The sequence below is a fragment of the Herpailurus yagouaroundi genome, unplaced genomic scaffold (assembly GCF_014898765.1).
Source record: "Herpailurus yagouaroundi ecotype Mexico unplaced genomic scaffold, PumYag 197, whole genome shotgun sequence".
Classification (NCBI taxonomy): Eukaryota; Metazoa; Chordata; class Mammalia; order Carnivora; family Felidae; genus Herpailurus; species Herpailurus yagouaroundi.
The window spans coordinates 21,177,326-21,192,874 of NW_024412428.1; the positions used below are offsets into that span (position 1 = coordinate 21,177,326).

Genomic DNA, 15,549 nt, shown 5'->3' on the forward strand with positions numbered 1-15,549 from the left:
CATGAACGGGGGAGGGGCAGAGAGAGAGGGAGACACAGAATCAGAAACAGGCTCCAGGCTCTGAGCCATCAGCCCAGAGCCTGACGCGGGGCTCGAACTCACGGACCGCGAGATCGTAACCTGGCTGAAGTCGGACGCTTAACCGACTGCGCCACCCAGGCGCCCCAAAGAGCAATTACTTCTAAAAAATTTTTTAAATATTAAATGCCTAAGACCTTAACGTATCTACTAGCAGTGTCAGTATTTAGGTACTTAAATATTCTTTATTTTTCTTTTTAGACAATGCGAAGACACCGAAATGAAGTGACAGTTGAACTGCGAAAGGTAAGAAAGTAAAGTAACAGAAACAGAAAGTAAATAGGAGATTTTTCTGATTTTTAAAATTCTGTATGACTTGAATAATGAAAATACTGTGCAAATTAGTGATCACCCCTAAACCACACAGCATATACATCATTAAATAGTTTATAATGGTATATATTGAAAGCTTTCATTTATTGAGGTGCTATGTACTGTGTGAAGTACTTTAATGCCAGCATTGAAATTGTCACATCTGATGAAATTAGATACTCTTGTGGGGTTTTCCTTAATATCCTCTTTTTTTTAGGCTATGTGCCAGACAAGATTCCTCCACCTTCTTCGTGTAAAAGTTATACATACTTGTTCAAGATTCTTTAGAAAAATAAAAGTAGAATAACCTTATATCTTACCAATTAAATGCAACTGCTGTTAAACTTTATTGTATTTTCATCTATTTTTTTTGGAGGACTTTAGAGTTACCTTTATGATACTGTGTTTTCATGCAAGCACATTTTATTTGAAGCAAATATTTCAGTTGCCAATCAAGAAAATACACATAATAGGGCACCTAGGTAGGTTAGTTGGTTAAGCATCCAACTCTTGGTTTTGGCTCAGGTTCATGAGTATGAGCCCCGCATTGGACACTGTGCTGACAATGAGGAGCCTGCTTGGGATTCTCTGTCTCTCTCTCTCTCTCTCTCTCTCTCTTTCTCTCTCTTTCTCTCTCTCTCTTTCTCTCTCTCTCTGCCCCTCCCCCACTTGTGCCGTCTCGGTCTCGAAATAAATAAATAAAATAAAAACTTAAAAAAGAATACACATAACTAGTTCTCTATATTATGTGTACATTTAAAAAAATATTTTTTGGAACTTATATTCAAATCTTTGTGTTTGTTTTAGGTTAGATCCTTTTCTTCACTCCTGAAATTCCTAAATTAAAATTATCATCTTAAAATTTTTCAGTTTTAAAGAGAGGGAAGGTCTTGATTCTGAGAGTAACACTCTCCCAGTCACTAAAACTAAATAGACCTGTGCATTTATGTACTTAATATGTATTTATTTAATACCCATTTTGGGTCATGAATTTTTACCCAGCATCAATGGTTTATGCTCATAAATAGTATATAGTTACTGAAATTCATTCTCCTGCAACCCCTCCCCCCAATCTTTATTACAATTGAAAAATGCTTGCTAAATCCAGTGTTATTTAACTCCTTAACCTCTTCAAAGATACTTACCAATTAACAACAGTGATTTGGCAATTATATTTTCAAGTTTTTTCACGTCCTTGGTTCATTTGGACCAGAGAAGTCAACTAGCTAAATAAAGAGTGAGGTAGGCTCCTTGCCAGTCTGAACACTTTGTACCTAGCTTCTTTTTTTTTTTTTTTTCTTTTCTTTTAAACTTTTTATTAGCATATAACATACATAGAAAAAAGTCAGGGGTGCCCGGGTGGCTCAGTTGGTTGAGCGTCCGACTTCGGCTCAGGTCATGATCTCACAGTTCGTGAGTTTGAGCCCCACATCGGGCTCTGTGCTGACAGCGCACAGCCTGGAGACTGCTTTAGATTCTGTGTCTCCCTCTCTCTCTGCCCTATCCCCACTCATACTCTGTCTCTCTCTGTCTTAAAAATAAATAAAACATTAAAAAAAATTTTTTTAATAAAAAGTCAACACATCTTAAGCTTGATGAGTTTTCACAAAGTGAACTGTTATACAGTTATCTGTATAATAAGCTTCTGGATCAAGAAAGAACATTACTTGTATTCCAAGGCTCCTTCCAAGTTACTCCTTTTCCCCAAGGGTAACCATTATCCTGATATTTAATATTATAGATTATTTTGCATAGTTTGAACTTTATGTAAATAGAACAGTAAGTGTCCTTTTGTGTCTGGTTTTTCATTCATCATGTGAAGATCATTCTTCTTAATAGAGACAGTAGGAATGGTAGGAATAAAACATCTGTTAACATTATACCAGCTATCCCCAGATGTGGGCCTTTACTTTCCCTTAAATTTTCATGCTTGGAATACAACTCAAAACTTTCATATTGGTCCTGGTATTATTCAGAATCCTCCTCTTGTTTTAAGCTTTTTAGTCCTTCAAATATGCTTATTAATTTAAGCTATTCACTTGTCTTAATATTTGGTTGTTTGTTCCTTCTTCTATAGTTGTACTGTCTTCTGTATTTAATTTATAGAATTAAAATTTCTTGCTTGTCACAGTACATCTTTTTTAATATCCACTTTGTTTGCCTTAGAGTCCTCTTATTCTTTTCATTCCTAAAAAAGAATTATTCCTTTCCGGTTACTAGAATTAGTTCCTAGAAATTCTTATAGAAGGACCAAAAATGAAATTAATTAAGGAAATCTCAAGAAATTTCCTTACTTCACGTTTCAGAATTCCCTGAGTAAGCCCCAGAATGTGAACAGTTCCTGAAACAAAGCCTAAACTTCAAACAAAGCTTAATTGATTTTGATACCATTCTGTAGAGGTATGGAGAGCCCTTCAAGAGAAGATTCCTTTATTCTTTATGGTCAGAGTGTCTATCTACTTCTAGCCTTGCTATCTCTATAGCTCCATTAAGGAGAAAATCACAGCATTGTCGTTAATGACATTGAGATTCTTGTTAATACAAGAAAGCTAGTTTCCAGAGTTTCATAGATGAGCTCTATTTTTATTAGATTGTAATGATCTTAAGTGAAGGTAATAACCACACTCCCCCACTGCTAGTACTCCCAAATCTCTCTCCCAGCCCATCCCTAAATGCCTAGTCAAATTCTGGACCAATAGTTCATACTCATTAAATGCTAATTTTCAAGAATGAAATTGATTATGATATGTTAAAATTTTCTGTGTATTTAAATAATTTCTTGAATTTTCAAGAAAAAATACTATAGCTACAGAGCAGTGCTACTCAAAAGTCCTAATCTGTGACAAGTTAGGGAGCTTATGTCAAAATACTAAACAAGGGACTGACTGCTTCCTTTTCCAAAAAAATCCTTCTGCCTAAATAAATAATGTAAATAAACAATGTGTATAGTTTGACAATCGATTTCTGGCAAAATCTCCATATTTTGGGGCAGACCTGTAACATAGAGTTTGAGAAAATCTTAGCCAGTCCAAGGACTGTACTTTGTTTTTTGGTTTTTTTTTTTATGTTTATTTATTCTTGAGACAGAGACAGAGCATGAACAGGGGAGGGGCAGAGAGAGAGGGAGACACAGAATCTGAAACAGGCTCCAGGCTCTGAGCTGCCAGCACAGAGCCCGATGCAGGGCTCGAACCCACGAACTGTGAGATCATGACCTGAGCTGAAGTCGGATGCTTAACTGACTGAGCCACCCAGGCGCCCCTAAGGACTATACTTTGAATAACATTGATACTGCTCTGTCAGATTAAAGATGAATTCTAGTTATTAATATGTAGTGTTTTACTGGCCTCAAATTTTTTTTCTCTGAACTTTTTTGCCTTTACCTCCTTGATATTTTACTTTCCTATTTAATTAGGTACTTATGCATCAACACTTACACAGAGGTCTGTACTTCTGTTTTAGATCATGTTGTAAACAGGTCACATAGGAATTAAATAACTTGCCTAAAATCACACAGCTGATAAATGGGAAAGCTCTTAACCATTATGCTATAATGCCTCTCAATATAAATGTTTGTTCAGTGAATAATGCCTCATGAGTTGAAAATCCATCCAAAGCCTATCACTGGCATTTTTAACTTTGGCAAAGTATATTAAACTTTATATAATCTTCTCTTGGTGACTTATCAGTTAGATATCCCATAGGATTTTATTGTCATTAGATCTGGGGGTGGGGCACATTAAGTTCTTAACATAATGAAAACCACCACCAAAATGCCATACTTTCACTAATCAGATACAGTATAATTGTTTTGTTTGACCTTTTAGTAAAATATCTTTTTTAAAAAAACCCTAATTCCCCTATATTAACAAGATAATAAAGAAAATTTATATTATCATATCAGTTGATACAGAAAAAGCATTTGACAAAATCCAACACTCATTCTTGATAAAACTCTTGATACATTGCAGATAGAACTTGCTCAGCTTTTTTTCAATTTTATTTTTTATTTTTAAAAGAGAGCACAAGCTGGGGAAGGGCAGAGAGAGAGGGAGACACAGAATCTGAAGCAGGCTCCAGGCTTCAGGCTGTCTGCAAAGAGCCCAACTCGGAGTTCAAACTCATGAACCATGAGATCATGACCTGAGCCAAAGTTGGATGCTTAACCGACTGAGCCACCCAGGTGCCCCTAGAACTTGATCAACTTGATAAAGAACATCTGCAAAAAAACCTACAGCTAACATCATACTTAATGGTGAAAAGACTGAATGGTTTCCCCCTAAGATCTGAGAACAAGGCAGGATGCCTATTCTTACTGCTCTTATTTAATATAGAATCTGCAAAAAAGCTCCTAGAATTAATAATTGAGTTCAGCAAAGTCACAGAAACAAGATTAACATGTAAAAGTCTATCACTTATATATGCTAACAATGAACATGCAGAAACCAAAATTAAAAGCACAATACCATTTATAGCCACTCTGAAGAAAATAAAATACTTTGTTATACATTAACAAAACATGTATAGGATATGTATGGTGAATATTATAAAATGCTGATGGAAGAAATCAAGTAAGACTTAAGTAAATGGAGAGATGTATACTGTGGTCATGAACTGGAAAATTCATCATAGTAAAGATGCCTATTCTCTGATCTATTGGTTTAATGGAGTTTTTATCAAAATCCCACCAAAGTCTTTTTGTAGACTAGACCAGCTTATTCGGAAATGTATATGGAAAGGCACAGACTCTACAAACCTAAAACAATCCTGACAAAGAATAACATAGAAGCAATTGCTCTACCCAATATTAAGGCTCTTGGACACATTTATCAATGGAACAGAAGATAAAACCCAGAAACAAATCCACACAAATACACTCAAGTTACTTTTAGCAGGTGCGAAACCAATTCAATGGAGGAAGAATATCGTTTTTAGCAAATGGTACTAGAACAGTTGGAAATTCATGAGCAAAAATAAATAAATAAATAAATAAATAACCTCAACCTAATTGTCACACCTATACAAAAACACAAAATGATCCTAGATTTAACTGTAAAACATAAAACTATAAATGGAGGGAAATTTTCAGGATCCAGAGCCAGGCGAAGAGTTTTTATAGTTGACCACAAAAGCATAATCCATAAAAAGAAAGTTGGAGCTTAGCAAATTAAAAAATTTTATTCTGTGAAAACCCATGTGAAGGAGATGAGATGAAAATAAAAACTAGAGGCAAGAAGAAAACCACACATCCAATACAGGACTAGTATCTAGCATATATAATGAACTCTTAAATGTTAATATTAAAAAAATCAAAAAACAAAAAAGAGTCTAATTAGAAAATGGGCAAAGATGGAAGAGATATTTCAGTGAAGGATATATACAGATGGTACTTATGATGATGATGATTATTAATACATGATTAGCCATCAGAGAACTATGGATTAAAACCAACTAAGCAAGCATCTATCAGAATGGCTAAAATAAACAATAATGACAACATGAAAAGCTAGTGAAGATGCAGATAAATTGGTTAAATCATATGTTGCTGATGAGAATGTGGAATGGTATAATCACTCTGGAAAACATGTAGCTGCTATATAACCACCAGTTATACTCCTACTCATTTATTCCACAGATATGAAAACTGGTATTCATACAAAACCTATACATGAATGTTTGTAACAGCTTTATTTTGGAATAGCCATAACCTGGTACCAACCCAGATGTCTTTAAAGGGTAATTGGTTAAACTTTAGCATGTCTTTGCCATGAAATGCCATTCCGCAATTAAAAGGAACAAGCTGTTAATAGATGCAACAACTTATACAAATATTTAGGGAATTATGCTGGACAAAAGAAAGCCCATCACAAAAAGGTTATATACTGTGTGATTCCGTTTATATAACATTTTTGAAGTGACAAAATTTTAGGAATGAAGGGCAGATTAGTGGTTGCCAAGGGTTAGATACAGGGAGAGGGAGGTTGTTTGCTTATAAAAAGGCAACAGGAAGGCATCTTCTGTTTTTGGAACTGTTCAGTATTTTGACTAAAATCATGGATATATGAACCTGTGTAGGTGATAAAACTGTATAGATTTAATACACTTAAAACGTTCATACAGTGAATACAAGTAAGACAGGAAATCTGAATAAGATCAAGAGATTATATCAGTGTCAATGTCTTGGTTGTGATATTATACTATAGTTCTGCAAAATGTTAATTAAGAGAACCTGAGCTAGAGATTTCTGCATTGTTTTGTATAACTGCATTCAAATTTACAATTATCTCAATCAAAACTTAATGAAATGCTGTTATTGGTTTTAATGCTGAATTAGTTTTTTTCTTTTTTCTTTTAATTCCAGTTAACATATAGTGAACTTTCAGGTGTATGTACACCTTTCTGTTGTAAAACTGTACAACTTTCAGGTGTACAATATAGTGGTTCAACACTTCCATACAACTGAATGCTCATCACAAGCGCAGTCCTTAATCCCCATCACCTATTTAACCCCTCCACCTCTCCACCTCCCCTCTGGCACCCATCAGTTTGTTCTCTATAATTAAGAGTCTGTTTCTTGGTTTGTCTCTCTGTCTCCTTTTTTTCTTCTTGCTCATTTGTTTTATAAATGAAACCATATGAGGGAAATCATATGGTATTTGTCTTTCTCTGAATTATTTCGCTTAGCATAATACTCTCTGGCTCCATCCATGTCATTGTAAATGGGAAGACTTCATTCTTTTTAGGCCTGAATAATATATACATATACTGTATCTTCTTTATCCATTCATCAATCAATGGACATTTGGGCTGTTTCCATATCTTGGCTATTGTAAAGAACGCTGTGATAAACATTGAGTTCCACATATCCCTTTGAATTAGTGTTTTTGTATTCTTTAGGTAAATACCCACTAGCGTGATTGCTGGATTATAGGGTAGATCTATTTTTAGTTTCTTGAGGAAACTCCATACTGTTTTCCAGAGTGGCTATACCAGTTCTCATTCCCATTGACAGTGCACAAGGGTTCCTTTTTCTCCACCTCCTTACTAACACTTGTTCTTTTTGCGTTTTTGATTTTAGCCATTCCAACAGGGTGAGGTGATATGTCATTGAAGTTTTGATTTGTATTTCCCTGATGATAAATGATGACAAGCACCTTTTTGTGTGTCTGTTGACCATAGTTATGTCTTTGGAGAAATGTCTGTTTATGTCTTCTGCCCATTTAAAAAAATTTTTTTTTCTTAATGTTTATTTATTTTTGACAGAGAGGAGAGAGAGAGAGAGAGACAGAGCATGAGTGGGGGGAGGGGCAGAGAGAAAGAGACCCAGAATTCGAAGTAGGCTCCAGGCCCTGAGCTGTCAGCACAGAGCCCGACACGGGGCCTGAACTCACAGAGTGCGAGATCATGACCTGAGCCGAAGTTGGACGCTCAACCTACTGAGCCACCCAGGCACCCCTGCCCATTTTTTAATTGGATTATTTATCTTGGGGGTATTGAGTTTTGTAAATTCTTTGTATATTTTGAATATGTCATTTACAAATATCTTCTCCCATTCTGTATGTAGGTTGCCTTTTAGTCTTGATTGTTTTCTTCACTATGTAGAAGCTTTTATTTTGATGTAGGCCCAATAGGTTTATTTTTGCTTTTGTTTCCCTTGCCTCAGGAGACATATCTAGAAAAAAGCTTTTATAGCTGATGTCAAAGAGGTTATTGCCTGTGTTCTCTTCTAGGATTCTTATGGTTTCAGTTCTCATATTTAGGTCTTTAACCCATTTTGAATTATTTTTGTGTTTGGTGAAGAAAGTGATCCAGTTTCTTTTGCATGTTACTGTCCAAGTTTCCCAGCACCATTTGTTGAAGAGACTGTCCTTTTCCCATTGGATATTCTTTCCTGCCTTGTCAAAGATTAATTGACCATATAGTTGTGGGTTTATTACTGGGTTTTCTATTCTCTTCTGTTGACCTATATGTCTATTTTTGTGCCAGTACCATAATGTCTTGATGACTACAGCATTGTAATACAACTTGAAGTCTGGAATTGTGATGCCTCCAGCTTTGCTTTTCTTTTTCAAGATTACTTTGACTATTTGGGGTCTTTTGTGGTTCCATACAAATTTTAGAATTGTTTGTTCTAGTTGTGTGAAAAATGCTATTGGTATTTTGTTGGTTTTTTTTTATGTTTATTTATTTTTGAGAGAAACAGAGCACTGGCAGGTGAGGGGGGAGAGAGAGAGAGAGGGAGAGAGAGAAAAAGAAAAAGAATCCGAAGCAGGCTCCAGGCTCTGAACTGTCAGCACGGAGCCTGACGCGGGGCTCAAACTCACAAACTCTGAGATCGTGACCTGAGCTGAAGTCGGACACTCAACCGACTGAGCCACCCAGGTGCCCCGCCTTCAGTTTCTTTCTTCAGTGTTTTTACAGTTTTCAGAGTACCAGTGTTTCATTTCTTTCGTTAGGTGTGTTCCTCGGTATCTTGTTATTTTGGGTGCAGCTATAACTGAGAGTTTTTTCTTAATTTCTCTTTCTGCTGCTTCATTGTTCGTATATAGAAATGCAACAGATTTCTGTATGTTGATTATGTATCCTGCCACTTTACTGAGTCATTTGCCAGTTTTCACAGTTTTTTGGTAGAATCTTTCAGATTTTCCATACAGAGTATCATTCATCTGCAAAGAGTGAGAGTTTTACTTCTTCCTCACCAGTTTGGATGCCTTGTATTTCTTTTTGTTGTCTGATTGCTGTGCCTAGGACTTGCAGCACTATGTTGAATGAAAGTGGGTAGAGTGGACACATCCCTGTCTTGTTCCTGACCTTAGAGGAAAAGCTCTCAGTTTTTTCCTATTAAGGATAATGTTAGTTGTAGGTTTTTCATAAATGGACTTTATTATGTTCCCTCTAAACCTACTTTGTTGAGGTTTTTTTGTCATGAGTGGATGTTGTACTTTCGTCAAATGCTTTTCCAATGTCTGTTGAAATGATCATATATGTAAAACTTTGAATTAATAAATGAGAATCCAAAAGAAAGCAGCAGTTGTTTGATAAGATTAGCTAAGTGATCCTTCAGGAAAAATAATTTGTTATGTTGTCAGATTTTTACCTGATTGATGAACCAGTAGTGTTTTGGTTTAAAAGAAATTAATCAGAGTATAATACACTGAGCAGAGTGGCCAAAATGTAAATATAACATATAAAACTTGTGGGTGACTATCCTTATGTCTGCACAGCAGTAGTATCATTTCATAAATGTTAATATTGAAGAGAAGGCCTTATCTTGTGAGCATTTTTTCCTACTTCTTTAGAACCCTTTAGATAAAAAATAAATAAATAAATAAATAAATAAAGCAAGTAGTAAAATATATCTAAGAAACAGCTCTGTAACCAGCCACAACCTGGGTTCAAATCTTATCTGATATTTCCTAGGTATATAATTTAATTTATCCAGGTTCTCTGTATCTTCATTTACTGCTCTGTGAAATAAAAGTAATTTTATTTTTAATTTTACAGGAACTAAAGCTAGATAAGAATTTAACACAATGAATGTATTGCTGGATAAAAACAAATTTAATTCTGTTGCATTCAAAGTGGGGCTGATAGATATTTTTTTCATAACGTGTTTAAGAAGTGATTGCTGGGGATGTCTCAGTCAGTTAAGTGTCTGACTTCGCTTCAGGTCATGATCCAGCAGTTTGAGTTTGAATCATGCATTGGGCTCTGTACTGACAGTGTGGAGCTTGCTTGGGATTCTCTCTCTCTCTCTCTCTCTCTCTCTCTCTCTCTCTCTCTCTGAAAATAAACTTTAAAAAAAAAGTGATTGCTTATTCCACAGATTTAGATATAGAATTTAGATATAGAATGTACTTTTTCAAGATGAAGAGAGAAATTTGGGAGTGAAAAAGAACTTTATATAGACATCAATGTATACAATTTGTTAACTCAGAAAATACTAGGTAAGTCTTAAGAAATTGCCCATAAGTAACCTTTTTAACATACAAAGTGGCCATTCCCTGTAGTTCAACCCTAATAGTCAGAAAACAGAAAGTCTAAATAGGTTAAATATATAGTTGGGTAATAGATTAATAATAGGTTTTTAAAGGAACTTTAAAAATGGATCATGTGTTTGTGTGTGTGAGAGAGAGAGAGAGATTGAACTTAAAGTAGGTGTTGAAACTAGGGTCGTTCCCATATCTTTTGAGCTCCTCTCCCACTTGATGAAAGAGATGCCTTTTATGGATGCTGAATTTATTGTAGTACAATGTCTTAGAGGGTAAAAATCTCTAGATTGTCAAGTAAAGGGACAGTTTAAGTTACTGGTTTGATGAAGCTCCCTTTAATGCTTAATTAAATCACCAGAAACCTGCCCAGGGATTATGTTTTCTTGGCTTATACATAGTTTTTATTAAGAGTAATGTATGATTTTCATGCCCTAGGATATTTTGGCTTACTTAGGATGCTTTCAGTTCAAATGTGGGATTCATTACTTTATTTTTGATAAAAGAAACAATTTACTAAGTAACTACAATAACTTTAAAAACAAATTAACTTGCACTTGCCTTTGAAAACCTTCGTGGCTGGTGTGAGGGAGACAGGAGGGTTTGTGTAGATGACTTTCACTATCAAGTAACAGAATCACTACTATCTATTGGCTCAATGGAATATTTTTCTTTTCATGCAACTATAACAAGAAGCCTATCCAATGACACTTGCTTTTGCTTCCTTTTCAGGATTTTGTAGAAATGTGACATCGCATGGTTATTAGACAGGTTCTTTGCTCACACCGCTTTATATAGCCTTATTCAGGTGGTGGTTTTCTACAAAATTTTGCACTGTTTCCCACATTTTACACGTCTCTAATCTCATTTGAAGTGAGAGTTTCCTCCGCCTTTTTCTCCTCCTCCCCTTCAGACAAGGTGCAGATGCAGACTTCTTATAAAATCTTGCAGTTTCGGCCATTCGCATACTTCGTACTTCTCAATGATTTCATTCTTAACTTCCACTGTAATCATCTCCTTCTTACTGCCTTTCTTTTCAACCCTTTTATGCATGGGGGCTATTATATATGTTCTCATGGATGTTGACTACAGTATTAATAAACTCTTGTCATACATATATTGTACTTAATGTAACTGGCAATAAGCAGCAGAGAGAAGGGCCTATATCTGCAGGCAATCTGACCTACAATGAAGCAAAGAATTCCTAAGCTTACTCTTGGGTGGAAAAGCAAAGGACTGTCCATTGGTACTTTGAAGTGACAAAAAATATACTGGTGCCAGTTGTGGACACCTTGCAACGTTCTGAAAAATCACTGATTTCTGCCAAGCAGCGTGGCCTGAGACCAAGCATCCGAGCATGGGAGATGATCTCCCCACAATCCCACACTGAGAGAGTGAGAAGAGCCATTAGCTCAGTTGTGACCACATGACATTTGGCATCACACCCTACTCATTTACCAAATTAAAATGTATTAGAAATGTTTGCTTATCTTGTGGAACACTCGCAGAACAAGTTAGTCACAACTCAATGTTGTGCTGTATGTCCAAATACATATAAAGCAAAAATTGACAAAATTACAAGGCAGAATTTCTTAAAGACATAATCATTGTGGTAGATTTTCTTGTCAGTAATAAACACACCAATTAATAGGGGAAAGAAAAGTTAAATAACTTAATTTGCAAGTGTTTTCTAAAAAAAACATGTATAAAACCCCTTGAAAAATGGCTCTGTGATAGTATAAAGCTATAATTTCCAAAGTGCACTGAGGCAACATGGGGCTCCAGAGGGACATTTGGGAAATTGTGAGATTTTAAGGGAAACATCACAACATTTAACATCTTTTAGATATCACAGAACTATTAGGGATTGATTGAGGTAGTTTATGATTTAGACATTAGATCTCACTGCATTTGTTTAATCACATATTTTGTTTAAGAGTGAAATAAATTTTTTTCCTTTCAATTTATATGCCTCCCTACCCCCCCCACACAATCTCCAACCCCACAACCCCTCCATCCCCTGCCAATGACTATTAAGTTGTTTGCACCTAACTATTTGGAAAGGATATTTAGGTGCACCTGGGTGGCTCAGTCCGTTATGTGTTACATGCTGAACTCTTAGTTTCAGCTCAGGTCATGATCTCAGGGTTTGTGAGTTTAAGCCCTATGTTGGGCTCTGCACAGACAGCTACAGAGCCTGCTTGGGATTCTCGGTCTCCCTTTCTCTCATCCCCTCCCCTGCTGTCTCTCTATCTCAAAAATAATAAATAAACATTAAAAAAAAATTTAGGTATTTCCTTTGGCCTACCCTGTGGACTGAGAAACTTCAAGAAAATCTGGTATAAGGCAAATATCAGTTAATTTCAGAGTGTTGTGCAGACTATATTCTCTGATCACCATACAGTTAAATTAGAAATCTGGGAATAAGATAATTACAAAAACCTCATAGTGTGAAAAGAAAGAAATGAAGGAAGGGAGGGAGGGAGGGAGGAAGGAGGAAAGGAAGGAAGGAAGGACTTCTAACCTTGACCATCACAGAAATCCTAGTGGCTATTATGATTACCTAGAAATGAGCGATAGGAAAAATAATTACGTCAGAGCCTGTTGAATACAGTTAAAAAAATACTTCTCAAGAGAAATTTATAGTAAGTGGAGATATAGAACAAATAATAATAGGAATTTAAAAGGCATATTAATGTATATGTGGCATAGGTTTTAAAATATTAGTACATCACTTAGTTTTTGCTGTGTAATAAACCAATCCAAAACCAAGTAGCTTCAAACAATAGCCATTTTATTCAACTAATAATTTTGTGGGTTGGCAGAGTGGTTCTTCTAGTCTGGGCCAGTTCAGCTGATATTTGCCGGGTTCCCTCATTCACTGATGATGGGTTAGCTGGTGATTAGATGATCTGAAGATGGTCTCACACAACTTTCTGGTTATTGGCTGAGACCTTGGTTGCCTTCTACATAGCCTCATCCTGTAGCAGGCTAGCACAGTGTTCACATGGTGGTTTTAGAATTGTAAGAGCAGCAAGAGAGGACATCCTCAGATGTGTAAGCAGTTTTCAAGTACGTTTGAGTAATGTCTCATTGCCAAAGCAAGTCACACAGCCATACCTGGAATCAGTGCGGGGGCAGGATCAGACTATCCAGAGGCGTTGGAAGGGGGAATTTCAGCCATTTTGCCAACAATGTGCCACAATTTGATGACGAGTAATTTTTTGCCAATAGATTTGAAAACTTAGCTGAAATGACCAACTTCCTACTGGAAAAAAAAAATACCCAGCTAACTCAAGAAGAAATGAAAACCTGAATAGTTCTAAAAATAAAGAAATTATTTCAGTAGCTAAAAATATTTAACCTCTTCTAACCTCCTGAAAAAGAAAAGGTAATCTTGCAGACAGAACTCCAGCAAACATTCAAAGAACAGGTAATTTCTTATTAAATGATTTTAGAGAAGGTAAGGAGGGAACACTGCCCAACTTGTTCTGTGAAGCTAGCAAACCCATGACATTGAGAATGTGACCAAGACAGCATAAGAAAAGGTGCTTATAAGCCAGTTTCACCTATGAACATAGGTTTAAAAATGCGAAATAAAATATTTTTTAAATTAAAGTAAATTAAATCCAGTAAAGAATAACTCTTTAAACTTTCAGGAGGGGCTCCTGAGTGGCTCAGTTGCTAAGTATCTGACTTCAGCTCAGGTCTTGATCTCACCATCCATGAGTTCGAGCCCCACGTCTAGCTCTGTGCTGACAGTTCAGAACCTGGAACCTGCTTCAGATTCTGTGTGTGTGTCTCTCTCTGCCCCTCCTCTGCCTGCACTCTGTCTCTCCTCTCTCAAAAATAAACATTAAAAACATTTTTTTAATTTAAAAAAATTTCAAGAACAGCTTATCCCAGGTCTTGCAAACTTATAAATTTTACATTGCAAGGTTCTAAGTTTAACATTAGAAAGTCAATTAATTTACCCCATTACAGATGAAAGGGGAAAATTGTATGTCAATATCAATAGATGCAAAAGAAGCACAGTTTAATAAAATGAAGCACCTATTTGTGGCTGAAAAGGTAAAAGAAAAAAATCTTAGCAAATTAGGTATAGACATGAGCTTCCTTACCCCCCTCTCCCCCCAAAAAAGACTGCAAACATATGTCATGATAAAATGCTATCCCTGCTTTAGGCATTGTTGTTTATAAGAGGCTTTAGCTATATTTATGCTTTGTATTGCTTTTATGCCTGAAATACCTGTTGTGAGTTGGAGAAATGGAGAGAGTACGATTCCTGAAAGGCCTTTGGAGGCTTCATTATTCAGACTGGAAAATAATTAGAAGAAAACAATAAAAATAGAATGGGATGAACTTAGGGAAACTTTTAAATAAATTCCAAGAGATGTTAAAATTGCCATATAAAAGATTTTAAAATTAACCATGTTACAAATCACGAAGTACAATGCATGGATGCTTTTAAGTTTTGAAACAATGTCAAACTTAAATTGTGAAATTCAAATTTTCAGTAGTACAAAAAACACTGTGCACTCTTCACTCAACACCCAGCTTCCTTGTTTGTTAGCTTTTTTCTATATTTGCCTTATTCTCTCGCTCTCTCTCTCTGATTTACACACACATACACACACTTTTTCTTAAACCAGTTAAGTTGCAGGCATAATGCCCCATTACCCTTAATATGTCAGTTCATATTTCATAAAAACATACACTTTCCTATGGAACCACATTGCATTTGTCAAATTAACACAGATAAATATTTACTGATTCATAGATCTAATTCATATTTTGCTAATTCCTAATAATGTCCTTATGAATCTAAGATCCAGTCCAGGATTAGACGTTGCACTTGTCACTTTTCCTCAATCTCATCCAATCCGGCAGTTCTTCAGTTTTTATCTTTCATGACACGTTTTTTAAGAGTACAGACTAGTTTTTGTAGAATGGCAGGTTTAGGTTTGTCTCATTTTCCTCCAGTGGTGGTGGTGGTTGTGGTGGGGATTTTGGTCAGGAATACCATACAAGTGGTGTTTTCTCAGTGCATCAGACCAGAAGGCACACAATGTGGATTTGTTCTTTACTCATGCTAACCCTTGCCACTTGGTTAAGATGCTGTCTGCCAAGTTTTTCCACTATAAATTAATAAGTATTTTGTGGAGAGCCA

At 35.8% G+C, this 15,549-nt stretch overlaps 1 protein-coding gene across 1 annotated transcript in view; it reads left to right on the forward strand.

The window, feature by feature from the left end:
• KPNA3 (karyopherin subunit alpha 3) overlaps positions 1–15,549 on the forward strand; it is a 101,711-nt gene that overhangs the window by 50,788 nt on the left and 35,374 nt on the right. The window contains exon 2 of the mRNA XM_040448361.1: positions 280–324. Coding sequence (XP_040304295.1) covers positions 280–324 — 45 coding nt within the window. The remainder of the gene's footprint in view (positions 1–279; positions 325–15,549) is intronic.